The 18,380-nt window shown below is 33.9% G+C and overlaps 1 protein-coding gene and 1 long non-coding RNA gene across 2 annotated transcripts; both read right to left on the bottom strand.

Moving 5' to 3' along the window:
• Positions 1–1,133: 1,133 nt before the first annotated feature.
• LOC128986032 (barrier-to-autointegration factor) lies at positions 1,134–9,354 on the bottom strand. The gene is made up of 3 exons (XM_054406117.1): positions 9,196–9,354; positions 5,260–5,385; positions 1,134–1,864 (listed from the first exon to the last, which is right to left on the bottom strand). Exons 2-3 carry the CDS (start codon positions 5,383–5,385, stop codon positions 1,718–1,720), a joined length of 273 nt encoding a protein of 90 aa, XP_054262092.1. The 5' UTR covers positions 9,196–9,354; the 3' UTR covers positions 1,134–1,717.
• An 871-nt stretch (positions 9,355–10,225) lies between these two features.
• LOC128985826 (uncharacterized) lies at positions 10,226–16,287 on the bottom strand. The gene is made up of 3 exons (XR_008490078.1): positions 16,222–16,287; positions 14,066–14,177; positions 10,226–10,398 (listed from the first exon to the last, which is right to left on the bottom strand). It is a non-coding gene; the product is annotated as an uncharacterized LOC128985826 (long non-coding RNA).
• Positions 16,288–18,380: the final 2,093 nt, after the last annotated feature.

Here is an 18,380-nt window from a genome sequence, read left to right on the forward strand (position 1 = left end):
CTTTTATCATTTATTTTCATTAGAATATAGTTTGCAGTATGTGTCCTTTCTGATCATCGGAATTATCTAGGTATAATTTCATTCACTATAATTTGAGATGGTGATCAACAAAGTGTGAACAATTTACAGATTTTATCCCCAAAAAGTAATTTAGTAGGTAAAGGAATACAAAGATATTAGCAAATTAAGATGATCCTTGACTCAGAGCTGTCCTAGTTTATAAAACTTCACACCACACAATAACAAAAAAATGACATCTCAGTTTTTAGTATATAAATAATACAAGTAAAATTTATGAAGTAAGGTTGTGCGGCACTCGTCAATCTTGTGTAGCAAGGACTACTTGTATACAAATAAATTTGTAATGAAATAGTTCTCTGACATTTTTTAAACAGAAAATAAAATAATTAACTTTCAAACAACCAAAGCCTTTCTCAGTTACATTATTGAATTAATCACATAACACTTTTGCGGTAATATCAATAATAAAGCAAAAGCAGGACTGGTTTAATGGTTAGAGTTAAACACTACAGTCAAGGATGCAAAGTTTAGGTTTAAATTACAATAACCATCAATTACTTTAAGCTGTGTGATAATGCAAATAATACCCCAGTGGATTTGGGCCTACCTTAAACTCCACCTAACGCGCCTTAGTACTTAAACTCCACCTAACACGCCTTAGTACTTAAACTCCACCTAACGCGCTTTGGTACAGTAGAACCTCTTTAATCCGAACCCCCGTAATCCGAATGTCCACTAATCCGAACCCCTCATTGCTGTACTCTATACACAGTACAGCAGTTCTTTTTTGTATACTGTATTTAATTTACAGTACTGTTTATTCACCATGTTAACTACATTATTAAACACTGTATTTTACTTTATAAAACATTTGTTCACTTTCCCAAAATAGTGTTGATAAATGTTAGCCATGTTTTAGCTATGGTTATGTAAAAACAACAATATGTTCTGTAATCCGATTAATTAATTAATAAAAATACTGAATGGATAGTTGCATCAAGTTTGACAGTTGTAATATTTCATACGGCCTGTCAAAAGGGCGAGTAACAAAATTAACTAAAATAAGCGTGTCATAAAAATAAAACCAGAGATCTATTTTCTTCCAAATGCTTTATTAACAAAGAACATTAATGGTAGAAATAGAACTACAACACTTTTCAGTCATACAAATCTGGAAACAAGTTAAATTTAATAAATGCATTTTTCAGTGAACTAGTTCTAAACATTACAAATTTAAGTTATGATCTAAAATGATAAAAGATGCAGCATTGTCAGCAAAAATTAAAATTAAATTTAACTGAGGTTGTAACGATAAATTATTTATTTTAATGAGAAGAGGTGTTTAACAACTCTTAAGTTTAGTAATATGAAAAGTTGCTGCGCTTTCAAAAAACTACAAAACATATGCACACAAAATTAACTAAACATTTAGAGCAAAATTATTAATCCAACTTAACATATCTTATCCTAGTGACTTAACAGACTCATTTGTTCCTGTTTTATTAACGCACTTATTTCAGCACATATTCCAACATCCGTAAAGCTCTCGAATATTAAAATTGAACAAGTATCAAAATATTTAAATAACGTAAATTCTACTTGTTGAAGAACTTCACTTTTAAAATATTACACAAGAATTTGTCAACAGTGCGGTTAATAGATATAAAAATAAGTTATATGTACATGTCGTTTGTGTTTACAAAAACTCGTCACACCAATCGGACAGACACTGGAAACAATCTGCAGACTGTTTCGCGTTGGCTTGGCAGGTGTCTCGCATCCAGTCTTGGAACAACTCTTTGTTCTTCTTCAGCACCAGGAATTGACCAAGGACAACGTACGCCTGAAAACAAAAGCACCATATGAATAAGGTGTACATTGAACCTTTTTGAAGAGATTGTAGATTTGAGTGGGACCTTTCTTGAGTTGTTCTTAAGAGAATAAATTAGTTGTATTACTTACTCTTCAAGCCCCAATGGCTGATATCCCATAGCGTGGCTATTAAGAGTAGGCCTAATGACCAAAACTTAGCTAACAGCCATTTATGGTAGCACAACCCAAAATAAACGGTATCAGCATTCTGACACATACTTTCTCCCATAAGTTTGTCAACAACCTTTATCATGTGTAAGCGGTGAGAGTACGGAAATGGGATTTGTACAATTTTCTTCAGAATTTAAAGGACTATAACATACTAAATTTTTATCAAAATCGTTCGAGACAATTTTGGGAAAATCTTTTTTTCCGTTATTTTATGGGGTTTTTATGGGAAAATAACATAATTTACAATAACTTTTGAACCATAATTTTTACAGAGATGGGATTTGTACCATTTTGTTCAGAATATAAAGAACTATAACACACTACATTTTTATAAAAACCTTTTGGGCCATTTTTGGAAAAATCCTATTTTTCCGTTATTTTATGGGGTTTCATGGAAAAATCCCCATTAAAAATAAAAATTTCAAAAAAATGAAAAAAAAAACTATCAAAATTGTAAGGACCATAACATACTATGTTAAATCGAAACCGGATTTTTGTCTAAAATCCTATTTTTCGTTATTTTATGGGGTTCTTATGGGAAAATAACATAATTTACCATAACTTTTGAACCGTAATTTTTACAGAAATGGGATTTGTACCATTTTGTTCAGAATTTAAAGGGCTACAACATACTAAATCTTTATCAAAATCGTTCGGGCCATTTTTGAGAAAATCCGATTTTTCCGGTATTTTATGGGTTTTTATGGGAAAATCCCCATTAAAAATCAAAATTTCAAAAAAATGAAAAAAACGCCTGGAGATACCATGGATTAGAACCTACATACCAAATTTCATCGAAATCGGACCTCAGGTGTAGTCTCTAGCTCTGTACACATCCAGACACACAGACACACAGACACACACACACACACACACACAGACATCACTTCGAAAACCACTTTTTTGGGTCCAGAGGGACCCAAAACAAATATATCCACTCAAAACTCAAACTCGAAAATTTTGACGAAAACAATACTTTCTCCATATACTATGGTATAGGGGGAGAAAGTAAAAACAGCTGACAAAATTGAAAATAGAGGTCAGAGCAAAAAGTTTTATTTTCCACCATAATGTGCGGAAAGCAGCCGTTTTTAGTTCTCTAAATTGTCTGCAAAATCGTCGTTTTAACCTTAAAGTTCTATCAGTGTATTATAAAACGCCCTTAATCACACAATATTTAAAATTATGTTTGTAAACAACAGTAATGTTTAAACATTGATGGAAACTTTGCATAACCTCAAATTATGTGATCTAACGATTAGAAGGTTATTTCCACAGAACGAGCAAAAGTGTCTTTTTGGTACTTAATCGTATTTCCAAGCTCAGCTGCGCCTAACTTTTAAAACACGATTGCGTACCAAAAAGAGCCACTATCGCTCCTAGTGATGAAAAATAATAGTATTTATCCTGCACATGGTCTAAAAATCCTGCATGTTAAACGCCTGGCTACATTATGGCTTTAAATTTACAAGTTAGCCGGAACAAGTTTTGTCAGAGAACTCTTGATACAATGTAGAATTTTCTCACACCGGTTGGAACTTGCCAACCAGCTTTCTTCGTGAAGGGTGCTCAAAGTTCACAAAGAAAGCTGGTTACAAATAACGTATTTTCAGCGCTTGCTCCAAGCACTTGAGAAAGCTTTTCAAGCCAGGTTTTTGTTCAAGACAATGTCTTCATCAAGTGATGAAGGGTTATTTTTGCTTGAAAATGTCAAATTAAAATTTGTAGAAAAAAGTCTGCGTTTATGCAACTAACCGCAGAAGAGAGTTTTGCAGAATACCACCATCTATTTCCTCAATTAACAAACTCCACACAAGCTGCCCCTATCTCTTCCAAAACAACATCCAGATTTGTTGACTCCAGATTTGTGTTCAATGTGTTGGTTGATTGGACATTGGACAAAGTGAGGTTTTTTCTTATAGATGAAGTAGGCCTAAACCATGTTTAGTTACATCCTCAAGAAACTCCATTAGCATGTAGTTTGGGGCATTTGTCCAAAATAGCCCCTCTTCTAAAGACTTAAGATATCTTGATCTTGTTCATCGACATCGATACTGCACAGTTGTTTGTCACTGCCTGGTTCGGTTAAGAAGATACAGAAAACAAGTAGAAAACGATCTTGCGTGCTTGTCAGCCTTGCTAGCCGGAGCAAGCTTTGTTTGTGAACGCAAATGCTTGACACAATGTATATTTTTCTCACGCCGGTTGGAACTTGCAAGCGATTGCCAACAAGTGCTTTAAACCAGCTTTCTTTGTGAACGCACCCGAACACACCCTAAAATAGGCAGTTGAAAGCTCGGATGGAATATGGGTGGATTGTCGGAGTTGCATCTCAAATTTGGCATTTTGCTTCTAGCCTTTTTAAATTTTTACTGGGTGTGACCGTAATATTAACTAGACCTAGAAACTTGTCTTGTAAGATTAAGTGGATTTTTGTGTTATGAGATTTTTAAGGAAAAAGTTAGTTTACACAATTAGTAGGCTACTGTTACTCAATGGACATAACTAACTTAAATATCAATTAGTGAGTTCTTGGGGCTAATAAAATGTAACAAATATTCTAAGTTAGGCCTATATATATATATATATTTTTTTTTTTTTGCAGGCATGTAAAGATCTTAATGAAATAACTGATAAGCAACTCAGGAATAGAGGATGTGCTAGGCCTAGATCATGCTCAACACTACCATCAGTCCATGACTTTATTGATTGCAGTTAGCTTGAAGATAAAAAGAGCTAAAAAACTTAAAGCTGATTAATCTACGATTACAGAGTAGTGTGATCTACTGAAACTATTGCAGTAGGTCTAGTATAAATATTGGTGAGATAGGCCCAAATGAAAAAAAATTATGAATCATAACCAAAGTTTGAATGATATTGTAAGCTTCAACTTAGTAGGAATATTTAATACTTTTAACTGAAATGGCGACCAAAGGTTTTAAGCCAAGTATGAATGGAGATGAGTATTGCGATCTTGTCTTGTTACTGACTAAGGCGGACATGTTCCAAAGACAGGACTGTAAATTAATAGCCCATAATGCCAATGGCAACTAAGGGACCTTACAGTTAATAAAGGAATCGGAAACACATTATTTCCTTGTAATTTACGAACTGGCCTAATTATCAGGACTGCGGATAGTTGTAGTACTCACTAGTGGGGACGTCAATCCCCCCAGGGAGTATTACACTATTTACCTTGTCAAAGCCTTGACCTTCTAATCTTTTCCCCAGAACTTCTCCAATTCCAGCCAGCTCTGTGACAGCCTTGTCCCCCATCGGCTCAACTACGAAGTTGCGATGTTTCTGTGATGTGCTCGACATCTGCAACAATGAAAAATTGAGTTAACTTAGACGTGGATTTAGAGTACACCTACTTATGTACCAACCATATGTCAGAAATTAAAAGCAGTTTGGCGATAAAAGTGCAGACCTGTTTTGGACCGAGTGCAGTTATCAAATAGGCCCTATAAGTTAGATAGGCCTACCGTAGTCTGTGCCGTAAGTGGTCATAGGCTGGACAAGTTTCAACAAAGCGTTGTGGAAGGAAAGTGAAACTTAGTAGCCTTAATTAGGACTAAATTTAACACAAACTGCCAATATCGGAGAAAGGGTTCTTTACTAAACACAAACATAAATTAACCTACCAATATTATTCAATAAAAAATGTACAATTCATTCATAAATTAATTGTGCCAAGGTAGTCGGGACAAAGTATAGTAAAGACTTCATAAGTTACGTCAAAGGTGTAGAACTTAAAAAAAAAAACAGTCTCTAGCCTATATTGGAGATGTTGATCCAGAATGAAATATAGGCTAGATACTATATTACAAGTTTAACTAAGTTAGGCTTTATGTGATCCAACTTAATACGTAAATTTAGAGTTAATATAGACTATACTCAAGGAAGGGGATGTGACGCTAGAGCATGTTCAGTATTCGTTGATTCGCTGTCGTTGTTGACTCATTGTCTGCTACCAGCACTACCACCCTTGTAAATAAAATGCTACAAACGTATCAGACCCACTTTTCAATAGGTATGGGTAAAGTACAAAATTCTGAAATCCTGTACCGGTAACTTAATATTGGCGGAAAAGCCAATTTTTTCAAGAATCCCCAAAAATTGTTAAAACACAAAAAAATAACGGAACAAACTTCTACTCCCCGGATTCTGGGAATTCTCCAGAAGTTGGCAACCCTGGCTCCAACTACCAACTTGTCATGGCAACACTCGGTAGTGCTTGACGCTGCAGCAGTGTGTGCCGTCCACTGCGCTCCTAGCGGTGGACTCCAGACTATATGGTAACTGCAGCTCCGCTAGCGTTCTAATTTATTTCTTTTGCCTACATCCTAAAATATTTGCCTAGCCTACAGTAGACTCCCTCTTATCTGGACTCCTCGGGACCGAGGCCAGTGCGGATAGCGGGTTTTTCCTGTGTTTTTTACCGACATCTCCAAAATCTCGTTGAAACGGACCATTTAAATGCATATAAGCCAATAATGATTAACTTATTAGCCTACTAATTTAGACACGTGATCACTGGTCTCAAATATTTTCCACGAGAACAGTCGTTTCAGTACCACCCACTTCCTGCCGATCTAGACCGGTTAAACCGATGTGCTGATAAAAATTGTCCGGTTTAATAAATAAAAAGGTCTTTAGGCCTATTAGCAAGCGTTTTTCAGAAGAGTACATTCTGTTTTTCAAAACAACTCTTGTATTTAATCGTAATAAACTAAAAAAAAAACTATAAAACAATCTATATGAAAAATCTATTAAATCTATGTAAAAACAATCCATACTAACCATCTATGAAAACAATTTCTAAAAACAATTTTTGACAAACATTAGGTACTTTAACATGACCAGAATTTTCGATACAAAAAATTAACAATAATTGACATTCAAAAACATAAAAAAAACATACATTTACTTGAAATAAGTTACTAAATAATTTGCTAAACAAATAATATTCTTTAAAATGTTTTTTAAACGTGTGCTGAGTGTTGGCCCCCTTTAGGACCTACCTGATTAGAGAGAGCATTATAAAAGGCGGGACCAAAGTATAAAAAGCCGAGCCCCACTTCATGTCTGACTCTAGGAAATGCAACAACTTGTCTCGCCTCGTGCTGCGGGCAGAGACATCTTGGAAAGAGAGAAGCCTCTCACACAGGTACTCGGGCTGGCCGAGCTCTATAGCTTTGCGTACCGATATTAGGCTTCAGGTTAGGTGTATACAATTCTCTTTAATTGGCATAATGTGTGCAGCGTTTCTGTAGGCCTAAGGGGTTATGTGATCTTTTCTCCTACAGTTATAAATTAATCTCATTGATGCGTTTTGTAGGTAGGCGTTTAATTTTATCTAGGTAACCTTTTGTAATGCTATTTCCGTAAGCGGGAAGACAATAATCAAATACTGACAACACCAAGGCCTACTGCTATTAGGCCTACTAGTTTTATGTCAGTATTTGACGCTCTCCGGTAAAATCCCTTCCAATCTATCTTCTGAATTCTATTGTTGAGGTTAGATTCTATCTATTTTACTGCTGTGTCATTAAATCCATGACTGCCTAGAATTAACTTGCCTAACACAACTGATGAGGTTATTGCTTTACTACAAAGTAATACATGTTTATGGCCTTAACCCTCTATCTGGCGCTGGTCGATTTTAGACCACTAAAACGTGAGTTCTCAGTGGCGCTGGTCGATTATAGACCAAGATGACATGGGTCGGGTTTTTCTATTATTAAAATATGAAAACAGTTTTAAAACGCAATAAATCTTATACCATTAGAAAGATGAGATTCTGAGGATTCATTTTCATGCATAAAACATTATTGAGTGAGTATTATGTACTGAGAAACGGTAGTTTGAAAAACTAGAGATTTCAAAATAGATTTTGGCGGTGGAAAGTTTTTGTCACCTGACTACAAAAACAGCTGTTTTTGGTGATTGTCAATTAAATTGTATACAATATTAGTACATATTCTGAAACTACAACAAATTCCCTACAATTACCTGTGAATCTATAAGGTTGATTGTAAAAATTTTATTTTGTTTTTAAAAATGTCATAAATATTATGTTTTTGTTAAAAATTCTTCAAAATTTTACATTTCGACGTAAATTTCTCAGACATTTTAGAATTCAACTAAATATAACTATATATTTTCAGAAAGATCTATTTATTACCTATTGTACAGTATCGTTTCATTTTTTGTTGATGCATTCTATCATTTCCTACGTGACAAAAAGAAATTTGGTAGTTTTTCAAAAAAGAAAATACGTATGAAGAATTTATTTTTTATTTTTTTTATTTTTATGAGTATTTAAAAAGCATTGATATTTCTACGTAGGGAATCATATTTCACACAAACTTTGCATTTAGATAAAATGTGTAAAAAATTATTTTGTGGTTTTCTTGTGGGTTGCTTTTGAAATTTCTAATTTGCATAATCCAAAAATTTGCAAACCTTTTGCTACTACGCCTAAACGCATTGCTAGGAAAAGAATATTTTTTTATTATTATATTCTAAATTCATCACTGAAATAGAAAATATATATATGTGTGTAGGCCTACTTATATTCACAAATAAATGTTCTGTGGCAAAATATATGATACCACTACAAAAGCGCCAAAATACACCCGCCACTGGGAAATAAAATGACCGCCAGATCTAGGGTTAAACTAGGCCTATCCCTGTTATGGTAAAAACAGGTCCCTTCTATTGCAATAGTTTCTCCAAGGCATCTAACTTAGGCTGTTATAGTCTGTAAATATTTATAAATAACAATAAACTAATTGGTAGTCTAGTTAGATTTAAATTCAGATAAGTTGAGTTACTTGGTCCTGCTAGGGTTTCTTTTTGGCGGGAAAATGTGTTGTGATTCTTGATTCTGTAGTGTTCAGATAAAAAAAAACCCTTGTAATTATGCTGAAGTTTGACGGGATTTGGGTATTGACCCTATCAAATTTACTGTTAGAAAGAAACTGACATTCTAACAATCATTAATATTTTACGAAGCCAAAAATAATAAGACCTAAGTTAAGTTAAGTTATTTCAAGATTTAGAGGTTAAGGTGAAACTGAGCGAAGAACTTTTCGCGTAATGTTAAAGTTTCTAAGTCATACATACCTTTTTATAATTGTTAAGCGTGAAAGTCAATAAAAATAAGTATCAGAGAAATTCGAAACAATTGCGATAAACGTTGAGAAAGACAGACTGAACCGAGTTACGTTACCTTGACAATGCCAATTCAGAATTCAATTCAATTCATTCAATTCGCTTTTTTGTTTTTTAGTTTCACTTTTAGACTTTTATTATTGTTCTTCTTCTTCTTTTCTAGTTTGCTTAAGTTACCATGTAGCAACACAATTTCACCATTAATATCACGGATGTTCTGTACATGTTTCCCGGGCTTTTATGCTATTCAGGTAGGCCTAATGATTTCTTTTCTTTCTTTTTAGGGAATTTCTCTATCGGGAAGTAAATATTACCGTAGGTGGCCTGGTAGGACCTAAACCATGCCTAACCCGGGGCCGATTCACCGATTTACTTTTGCATTTTAATGTCCCCACCCATATAGCACAAAGATATATATGATACATCCATTAGATATCTTTAACAAATATCTAAGATATCTCATGAATGTATATATCTTAGACCTAGACATATATTGAATATCTACTATACGTTCAAATGTCACTCAAATATACATCTAGTAGATGTTTACATTAGATATACTTAAAATATCCACAAGACATCTTAAGATATCTATAAACAATGACTAATAGATGTATAATAGATGTATAATCAATGTTTGTTTTTATTTTGGTATATTTATTAGATATCTAGATTCTGTATTTAGATATTTGTTATACATTTGTTAAACGTCTAGTGAATGTTTAGCCAATAGAGGCCAAAAACACCATTCGTTCAAATTTGTATACAGCATATTATGTATATCGATATGGTAGTTATGAGGACCATAACTTATTGCTCGATAGGATGATTAATATGGGCGTAAGAGGATCGGCTTTAGATTGGGTCAGGATTGTGAGTGGCAGGAGGCAATACAGTACGTAGAAATAAGGGCAGTTGATGAGGCTGGGACCATAGATAAAACATACAATGTTTTATCTATGCTGGGACGTTAGAGCCTACCCTTCTGCTGAGAATTCTGTTGCTGAGAAGGGGGTGCCTCAGGGCTCCGTCCTGGGACCAGTCCTTTTCCTACTTGTTAATAACAATCTCTATTCCTGGGTAACTTCCTCAAAGTTATCCCTGTTCGCCGACGACACATCTCTCTCTCAGTTTCTAGCTCCGATTTTTTTAAATCTGGAACAAATTAGTTTTTTGGAGGCATATGCTATAATTCAAGGGTTTGGCGACAGTTTATTGAAAATCAACACAGACAAAACACAGCTCATTAACTTCCGTTTATCGAACCATTCAACCCGACCAAACAGTTGGTTTAGTCTCCTTCTGGACGAAAATGTTGTATCTATGACGAAACTGAGGTCCACCCTACACCAAACGTCAAGTTCCTTGGATTGATCTTAGACGAGATTCTTAGATTTCATGACCATATCAAATACTTAAAAAAAAAAACTCAGTTCTGGTATTTTCGTTCTGCGTAACCTCAGGAACAATGAGAATCTGGATATTGTTGACGGCATACTATGGGCTAATTTATCTTCATTTAGCATACGCCGTTCCTATTTGGGGTTTCGAGTGCCAGCAGACTAAAATGTTGTTTAAACTCCAAAAAATAGCTGGGAGAACATTTTCTCTCTAAAAAGGTGCAAATCATGCCGTAAATATTTTTTCAATTCAAAAATTTTGACATTCCCATCCATTTACATTTTTGAATCTTTAACATTTGTGAAACGGGAATTTTCTAAATTTGACATTTCTGTAAAAACCAATACACATTGCGCAATTCACATACATTACCAATTCCTAAACATTCAACAAGATTTTTCAAGAAGCACTTACTGTACAATTTCATAACACTTTTTATTTCACTTCTACTTCCTCTTAAACTTGAACCAAATCTGTTAAAATCTAAAAACAAACAATTTAAATCTTTGTTGATAAAGTTTACCTGTTACAGCGTCCAAGAATTTGTAAATAAAATCAGCTCGATGAATAGTGATGTAGCCTAAATTTTTATATACAATTTTATAACTTTAAATACTGTATAAGACCTCTGTAAATAGTTCTTAAGTATATGTGCCAACTTTTATTAATGATGACTGAGCCAATACAAATTGTACAATATTTTGTTAATAAATGATTTTATTTTATTTGTGTGTGTGTGTGTGTGTGTGTGTGTGTCCGTCCGTGAACGTGATAACTTAAGTAATTTTTGTCCGATCTTGATGAAATTTGGCTTAAAGGTGTAAAACGGGATAAACTTTAATGATTTTTCGAACGGTGGTTTACGGGAGGGGGGGGGAGTTTATAGGGTAAAAATTGGTTTTTCTAATTTTTGACCCTCTAAACACATTTCCCAATTTCTCTTCAAACATTTTTTAAGAAAAACAAATCATTTAGTATATCAAAGTGGTTTTTGTATGATTATTGGTAACAGAGAAAGTAAAAAAATTGTAAATTTAAAATACCCATGTTATTCTTATGAAGAATATTGTAAACTGTTAAAGTTTGCGCATGTCCTTGAAAATATCGCTCGCACCCATGTTCAAAACTATTCTGATAGTCCTCCTCTTCAATATCTTTTAACTAATCTATCGATTATGTTTTATATATCCGGAAAGAGGGAAGAAAGACATGTAAATTATATCCCAAATAGCTATGAAGACATTTTAAACCGTGTCATTAGCCAAGTGGCAATGACGAGCGCGTTAATTTACACCCGCAGAAAATGTGCATACGGAGCGAATTTGTATTTGTCTGGTTGGATTTTCACTATCATATCACTAAAATGCTCGATTTATTCAATTTTAAATAACACTAAGTTTAATTAGTACTTAAACAAACGTAAGGTTTGCTGCTACAGTGAAACTAAAAAAGTGTGTTTTTAGTAAAATGTTAATAATAGCTTAGTTTGATATAAATACATTTTCCAAATTTGATCAAGATATATCCAACAAGTGAACTACCATGGTTTACATATTGCCTAAAATAATGATAAGATGGCAGCTATTACATTTACACGTAACAAAATATCTTTGTAGCCTACTCATTAAGCGTACAAAAAAGCTTCAATCAATTAAATTATTAAATTTTTAAAGCTCCATAATGCTTGGAAAGAAATTGCAAAACTTTCAAAAATGGCAAAAACCCAATATTTCCCCCGTAGAACGTCTTTCCTATTGTCCAATCATGTTGGTTCGTGGCCCAGTCGAATAAACGCACGTTTTTCTTTATATCTCCATTCATACTTGGCTTAAAATACCTACGTTGTGTGGTCGCCATTTCATTAAAAAGTATTAAAGTATTAAGAGTAAGCTATAATTAACTTTAAATAGCTTTTATAGCTCTAGCATTGACTATCTTATCAATAATCAAAGTTTCAGGTATGGTAAGTTCTGGATGATACAGTAGCCTATACTTATCACCTGCTTGTAGTAATTTCTTAAATAACTCAATAACTCATATTGGGCCTAAGTGACGATACAAATTTGCAATAGTCACGCCAAACACTTTACGTCTAAAACGAAAATGAAATAACAGTACTTCATCCAAACCTTAAACTAACCAACAGAAGGTTGTATCATAGATATTAAACGTCATATCCCCTTGGTTAGTCTATGATTTTATCTATGTCCAAACCACGGTTAATCAATTGAAGCCATAAAGCTGTTTTGACATGTGTTCCATGCCGGTGACGTATGAACATGTTAATGTAAAATAAATCTTTTTATTTTATTTTAGAAAGGTTTGTGCTTTAATCACTTACTAGTGGTCGTCCTGTGGTCGAAACTCGACCAAAAATAATTAATGTACAGACTTCTCTATTTTCTCCCCAGACTGTAAATAAAACATGTGATTGGAATTTCTTCCATTTGTTTTGATTTTCTGTTTACATTTTGTTGTTATTTCGTCACCATCATGGCAACCCATATGATCCATGTTAATTTTTTGAGGTTTTTAAATTCATTTTTTGTGCTTATTTGTTAGCCTATTTTAATTTTTAAAGGCATTCTGCACATCTACAGGAAAATATCTTTCCAACAGTATGCATAGATTTTCCCTGCGATGCACACGAGCTGAGAAAAAAGGTTTTAAAGAAACATGCTTGCCTATTAATATATAGATAGATAGATTTTGTTGTTATTTCGTCACCATCATGGCAACCCATATGATCCATGTTAATTTTTTGAGGTTTTTAAATTCATTTTTTGTGCTTATTTGTTAGCCTATTTTAATTTTTAAAGGCATTCTGCACATCTACAGGAAAATATCTTTCCAACAGTATGCATAGATTTTCCCTGCGATGCACACGAGCTGAGAAAAAAGGTTTTAAAGAAACATGCTTGCCTACAATAGATAGATAGATTGGCTACAATAGAGAGAAGACAAGAAATTAGTTAAAACATAGACTGCTTTAAGTAGTTAAAATATTGTTGAATTTGGCTGAATTAAAAGAAACAATTAGTACCCAGAAAATTGAGAAATGGAAATCAGGGAATTGAGTTTGGGAACTAATTTAATGTATGGTTTTTATCTTTTCGCCCAAGAGGACAAGTATACGGGCGACTGGCAAACACCAATAACAAACTGTTTGCTTTTAATTTTAGTGAAAGCATTCCTTTTACTTTCATTACTCAGAGACTGTCTGTTAAAAGTATTCAGTTGAAGAACCTCCAGGTTTTAATTATTGATATTGTGCTTGTCGAAGTAGTTGAAATAAAATATTGATGGAATCGTAAAAAATGAGACGCTTTTGCTTTTTGGTCTGTACCATTGAAAATATAATTTCATTTTGTTTATTGCCTTCCGGATTACTTCACTAATTGTATATAAGAGGTTAAGTTACCTTTATTCTGTCCAAGTAATCCTTTAAGTCGTCTTTCCGGTGATGGGTTTCGATGTCAATGGCATCATTGTCAAGCTGGACGTAAAATCGCTCCTAGGAGGTCGTCATGCGTCTTGAAAAACACGTTACACATTTTCACGAAAATACATTAACATAACATAATATTACCATGAACCCTTGCTGGGTTAAGGGTTACTTATAAATTAATTATGTCTAACAGATAGTCACTATATTATGAAAATAAGTTTTATAATCAGGGTCTTAGAGCATTGAACACTATTATTCTAACTAAAAAACTTTAATCAATTGAAGGCCTATATTTTGTTGAAAAATATAAAACTCAAACATACTTAACATTAATGAAATTACATAACAGATAAACAACAGAATACATTGTATTTACTAATAGTGTTATCTTTTTGTGTTTTATCTAAAAAAAAGTGGAATGCGGCAAAGTTAATCTATAAGGAGTAAACAATTGCGGCAGAGTGAAATAGTGCAGGAATCTGATACAGTATCTTGCGTCTTATAATCAGCGATAACGCAACGGCTTTGCTATGAAACTGTAGGAAAATAAATGATTAATCATGAAGCTTGTTGTACTTTTAAGGTTATGACCGTAATTACAAAAGCGTTTTAGAGAGAAGCGATGTTATACTGCCGCTAGGAGCACAATCATTACAGTAAAACCTGGTAAATTGCCTCTCTAACGACTCTTCTAATTTCTTGTTCCATCCACACCGAGTTTCCCGATTTTATTACCATTTTCTGAGAGCACGTTTTGTAAACCAAGCTTATTCGCTCGCAACCAAGAAATATTATTGACTTGACTTAGACAAAAAGACGTTTTATCCTTATAGATCGACGGAAGAACATTTTAAGGGGTTTATACGGTTGGTGTAGCCTATGCAGTATTTCGTGTTGTTTGTTCTTTACTATTTAATAATTACTTCACTAATTTTAAGTTATTTTAACTGAATATAAGAATTGTTTCTTGGAACTACGGTTGTTCTTCGGTAGCTTATTGAATCTATCTACGGCAATAGCCGAAAACAATACAAAAATCGTAAAATATACCCCAAAATAATGAGAAAAGGCTACAATCAGCGCATCATACGTCACCAAAATTAAAGACACACCAAACTAGACTACAGCTACTACTTGATCTATTAAAATCAAGAGCATATGTATTATACATACTCCTACTATAAATGTATAATTTTTATTCATTGGCCGAAGAAAGTTTTAAGACTACATTGAAGCTTATGAGTGGCATATGTATTTTGATTTGACTACAAGTATCGCCCATTTTTTGTTATTTTTCCGACTAAAAAAATTTATGTTAACCATTTAACAGTATACAGGGTGTCCCGGAACTCTCTACCAATATTTTAGGGCATTGCTCCTGGGTAAGAAACATAACTAAATATCATATTTAAACTGTCCGGAAGTCCTTAGTTACTTGCACAGCCGCCGTTTTGTTTTTTTCAGTTATTTTTTTCTAAAGAATGGTTAAACATACGAAATAGAAACTTTGCACAAACATTTATGACAACTAGACAAAGCTACCAAAAAATTATCACGATTTTTCAAATTCATAAAACAAAATGGCGGCCATTTAAAATTTTTGTAAAATCAATGGTTTATCAAAATCAATGAGCTATTTAAGAAAGAAAATTTTAAATGGCCGCCATTTTGTTTTATGAATTTGAAAAATCTTCATAATTTTTTTGTAGCTTTGTCTAGTTGCCATAAATGTTTGTGCAAAGTTTCCATTTCGTATGTTTAACCATTCTTTAGAAAAAAATTAATAACTGTAAAAACCCAAATGGCGGCTGTGTGAGTAACTAAGGACTTCCGGACAATTTAAATATGATATTTAGATACGTTTCTTACCCAGGATCAATGCCCTAAAATATTGGTAGAGAGTTCCGGGACACCCTGTATAAGCGGTTGTTTCTCTTTTTAATTAGATAGGAGCAAAGCGCTCAAAGATGAGACATCCGCTTGCAGTCGTAATAGCAACATATTCTTCCATTTTATTATTCTATTTTCATGGACTTAAAATGTTTTTGAAAAATATAATTTACATTGCTCGCAAATCATGGGTAGGGCATCATGGCGATATCTATACAGCATTTATGTTTAATACTCACACAAATAAATGTTGTACTGGAATATTACTACAGTAGTTAGATATTGTTCAACATATTCCACTGTATTGCATGCAATCATTTGGCTGTGAAATTTCTTCAAAACCTAAATATTTTTCTAATAATGATCAATGTTTGTAACATAAAACACAAACAGAGCTAAAAGTTAAAGTTGTTGAGTTATCTGCATTAACGGACATAACCCTAAATTGAAACATTCTTACCCGGAAAAAAACGACATAAAATACAGTGCAGTTATACTGTTTCATAATATTTTCGACGACTTAAAAAATAGTAGTTAATGCTATATACATTGTTAAATTATGTTCCAGAGATTATCTAATTGTTAATCTAACTAGGCATTCATGTTGTTGACGTTAATTAATTATTCAACTATCAGAATTCCTACGTCAACACAAGTTTAGCGGGAGACACCAGCTTCACTTGCCAAACTATTTCTGTTAACTAAACTATTCCTCAAGAATTCCATCCAAGTTTAATCGTTTCAAATTTGTCACCCATTATCTCGTTTCCCATGCAACGTGACCTCATTGTAAGCATGGGAATGACTACATTTAAGAGATGAGTATAACATGTTTTGCTTTACTAGGTATTCGAACTGGTTTCTGTTATCCGTGGTTTTAATTTTACTGTTGTTTGCTGTTTTAAATACCTTATTGGCCAGTCTGCTAAAGTTAATCTAGTCGAAAATCGTGCTTTCACTTTCTTATTGTCTCTATATGATTTGGTAATACGATAATAGTAAGTTTGTATCAATTATCAATTATCAATCATTAAGATGGGGACGCCACTTAGGTGCGTATTTGACTGGGACGGGTGGCGTCGTCCTGTAATCCAGCTACTAGGAGGTCACGAATTGTGGATAATTATAGGGATGCACTGTGGATGCGATGCTACCTGGTGTGGATTAACGTCCGCACTAGTGAGTACTACGACTATCCGCAGTACTATCCTAAATAATTAGACCAATTCGTTAATTACGAGGAAAAAATGTGGTTCGGATTCCACAATAAACTGTAGGTCCGTTAGTTGCCATTAGCTGTATGGGCTATTAATTAACAGCTGTGTCTAAGGAACATGTCGGCCTTAGTCACTAACAAGACTACAAGATCGCGCCACTCATCCTACACTCATCCTTCACTCATATTTGGGTTAAAATACGCACATAGTGGCGTCCCCATCTTAAATAATTGATAATTGAACCCAAATATGAGTGAAGGATGAGTGTAGAATGGTGTGAGATGATCTGTGTAGCTTTGTTACTGACTATGATCAGCTGTTTCATTGGCCAGGATCATTTATTTAAAGCCCAATGATCAGGAACAGCTGGGTCCAGTTTCGAACCATCAAAAAGCTACTGACTTTTCTCAGGATCGAACCGGCGACCTCTTGATTAGTATAGGCGAGCACTATAACCACTCAGCTACCCAGCCAGTATGCTTTGTGTAAGCTCAAAATTCATATATTCTGTACGATTTTTTATAAATATTTGTGATAATGTAATTGTTATGAGATTTGATTTTTTTCTACCATTTAAACTGTCCTTGCATAAAGAATATTGTACTAAATAATTCATTGTATTATTTATGTTATTTTAGTGCTTTATCCAGATATCATCTATTGAGCGGAGCTATAGCCATAGATTATATTTAGATTTTTTCACATCTTGCAATAATAATACAAACAGTAATGTTACAACTGTTGGAGTTGGCGAGCCCAAATTCAGCAGCCCGCACACTCTTTTGAATCCCAAACATATGCAATTCTGAAATTCAAAAATATTAGAACACATTGTATATTATCGGTATATTATCTTTGACTATTAATACAACAAACTTATCCCAGGAGCGAGTATCTGACACCTTCGGTCTTGCTAAACAGTGGTTTTCGTCGAATAAACTGAGCCTGAATGAAGCCAAAACCCAAGAAATTACATATAGTCTCAGCCTCAGCCTGACAAATGACCTGAATGAGGTTAAGCTTTTGGGCTTTACCCTAGACCCTAAATTGACCTGGATCAGTCATACAGACATAATCTGCCTTAAACTTGCCCGGGTGATTTTTCTGCTAAGACGCCTAAAACCCTTACTGTCCAAGAAGCCCTTAATCGAGGTATACTATGCACTCTTTAACACCCACAT

The sequence above is a fragment of the Macrosteles quadrilineatus genome, unplaced genomic scaffold, assembly GCF_028750875.1.
Source record: "Macrosteles quadrilineatus isolate MER2022 unplaced genomic scaffold, UCM_ALF_1.0 Scaffold_2__2_contigs__length_208266976, whole genome shotgun sequence".
In the NCBI taxonomy this organism is placed as follows: domain Eukaryota; kingdom Metazoa; phylum Arthropoda; class Insecta; order Hemiptera; family Cicadellidae; genus Macrosteles; species Macrosteles quadrilineatus.

Bases quoted from the DNA above. Each gene is read 5' to 3' on its own strand.
- LOC128986032 (XM_054406117.1), bottom strand. From the start codon at position 5,385: ATGTCGAGCACATCACAGAAACATCGCAACTTCGTAGTTGAGCCGATG. The intron at 1,865-5,259 runs GTAAATAGTGTA...TTTTGTTTTCAG, and splicing joins AAGGTCAAGGCTTTGACAAG to GCGTACGTTGTCCTTGGTCA.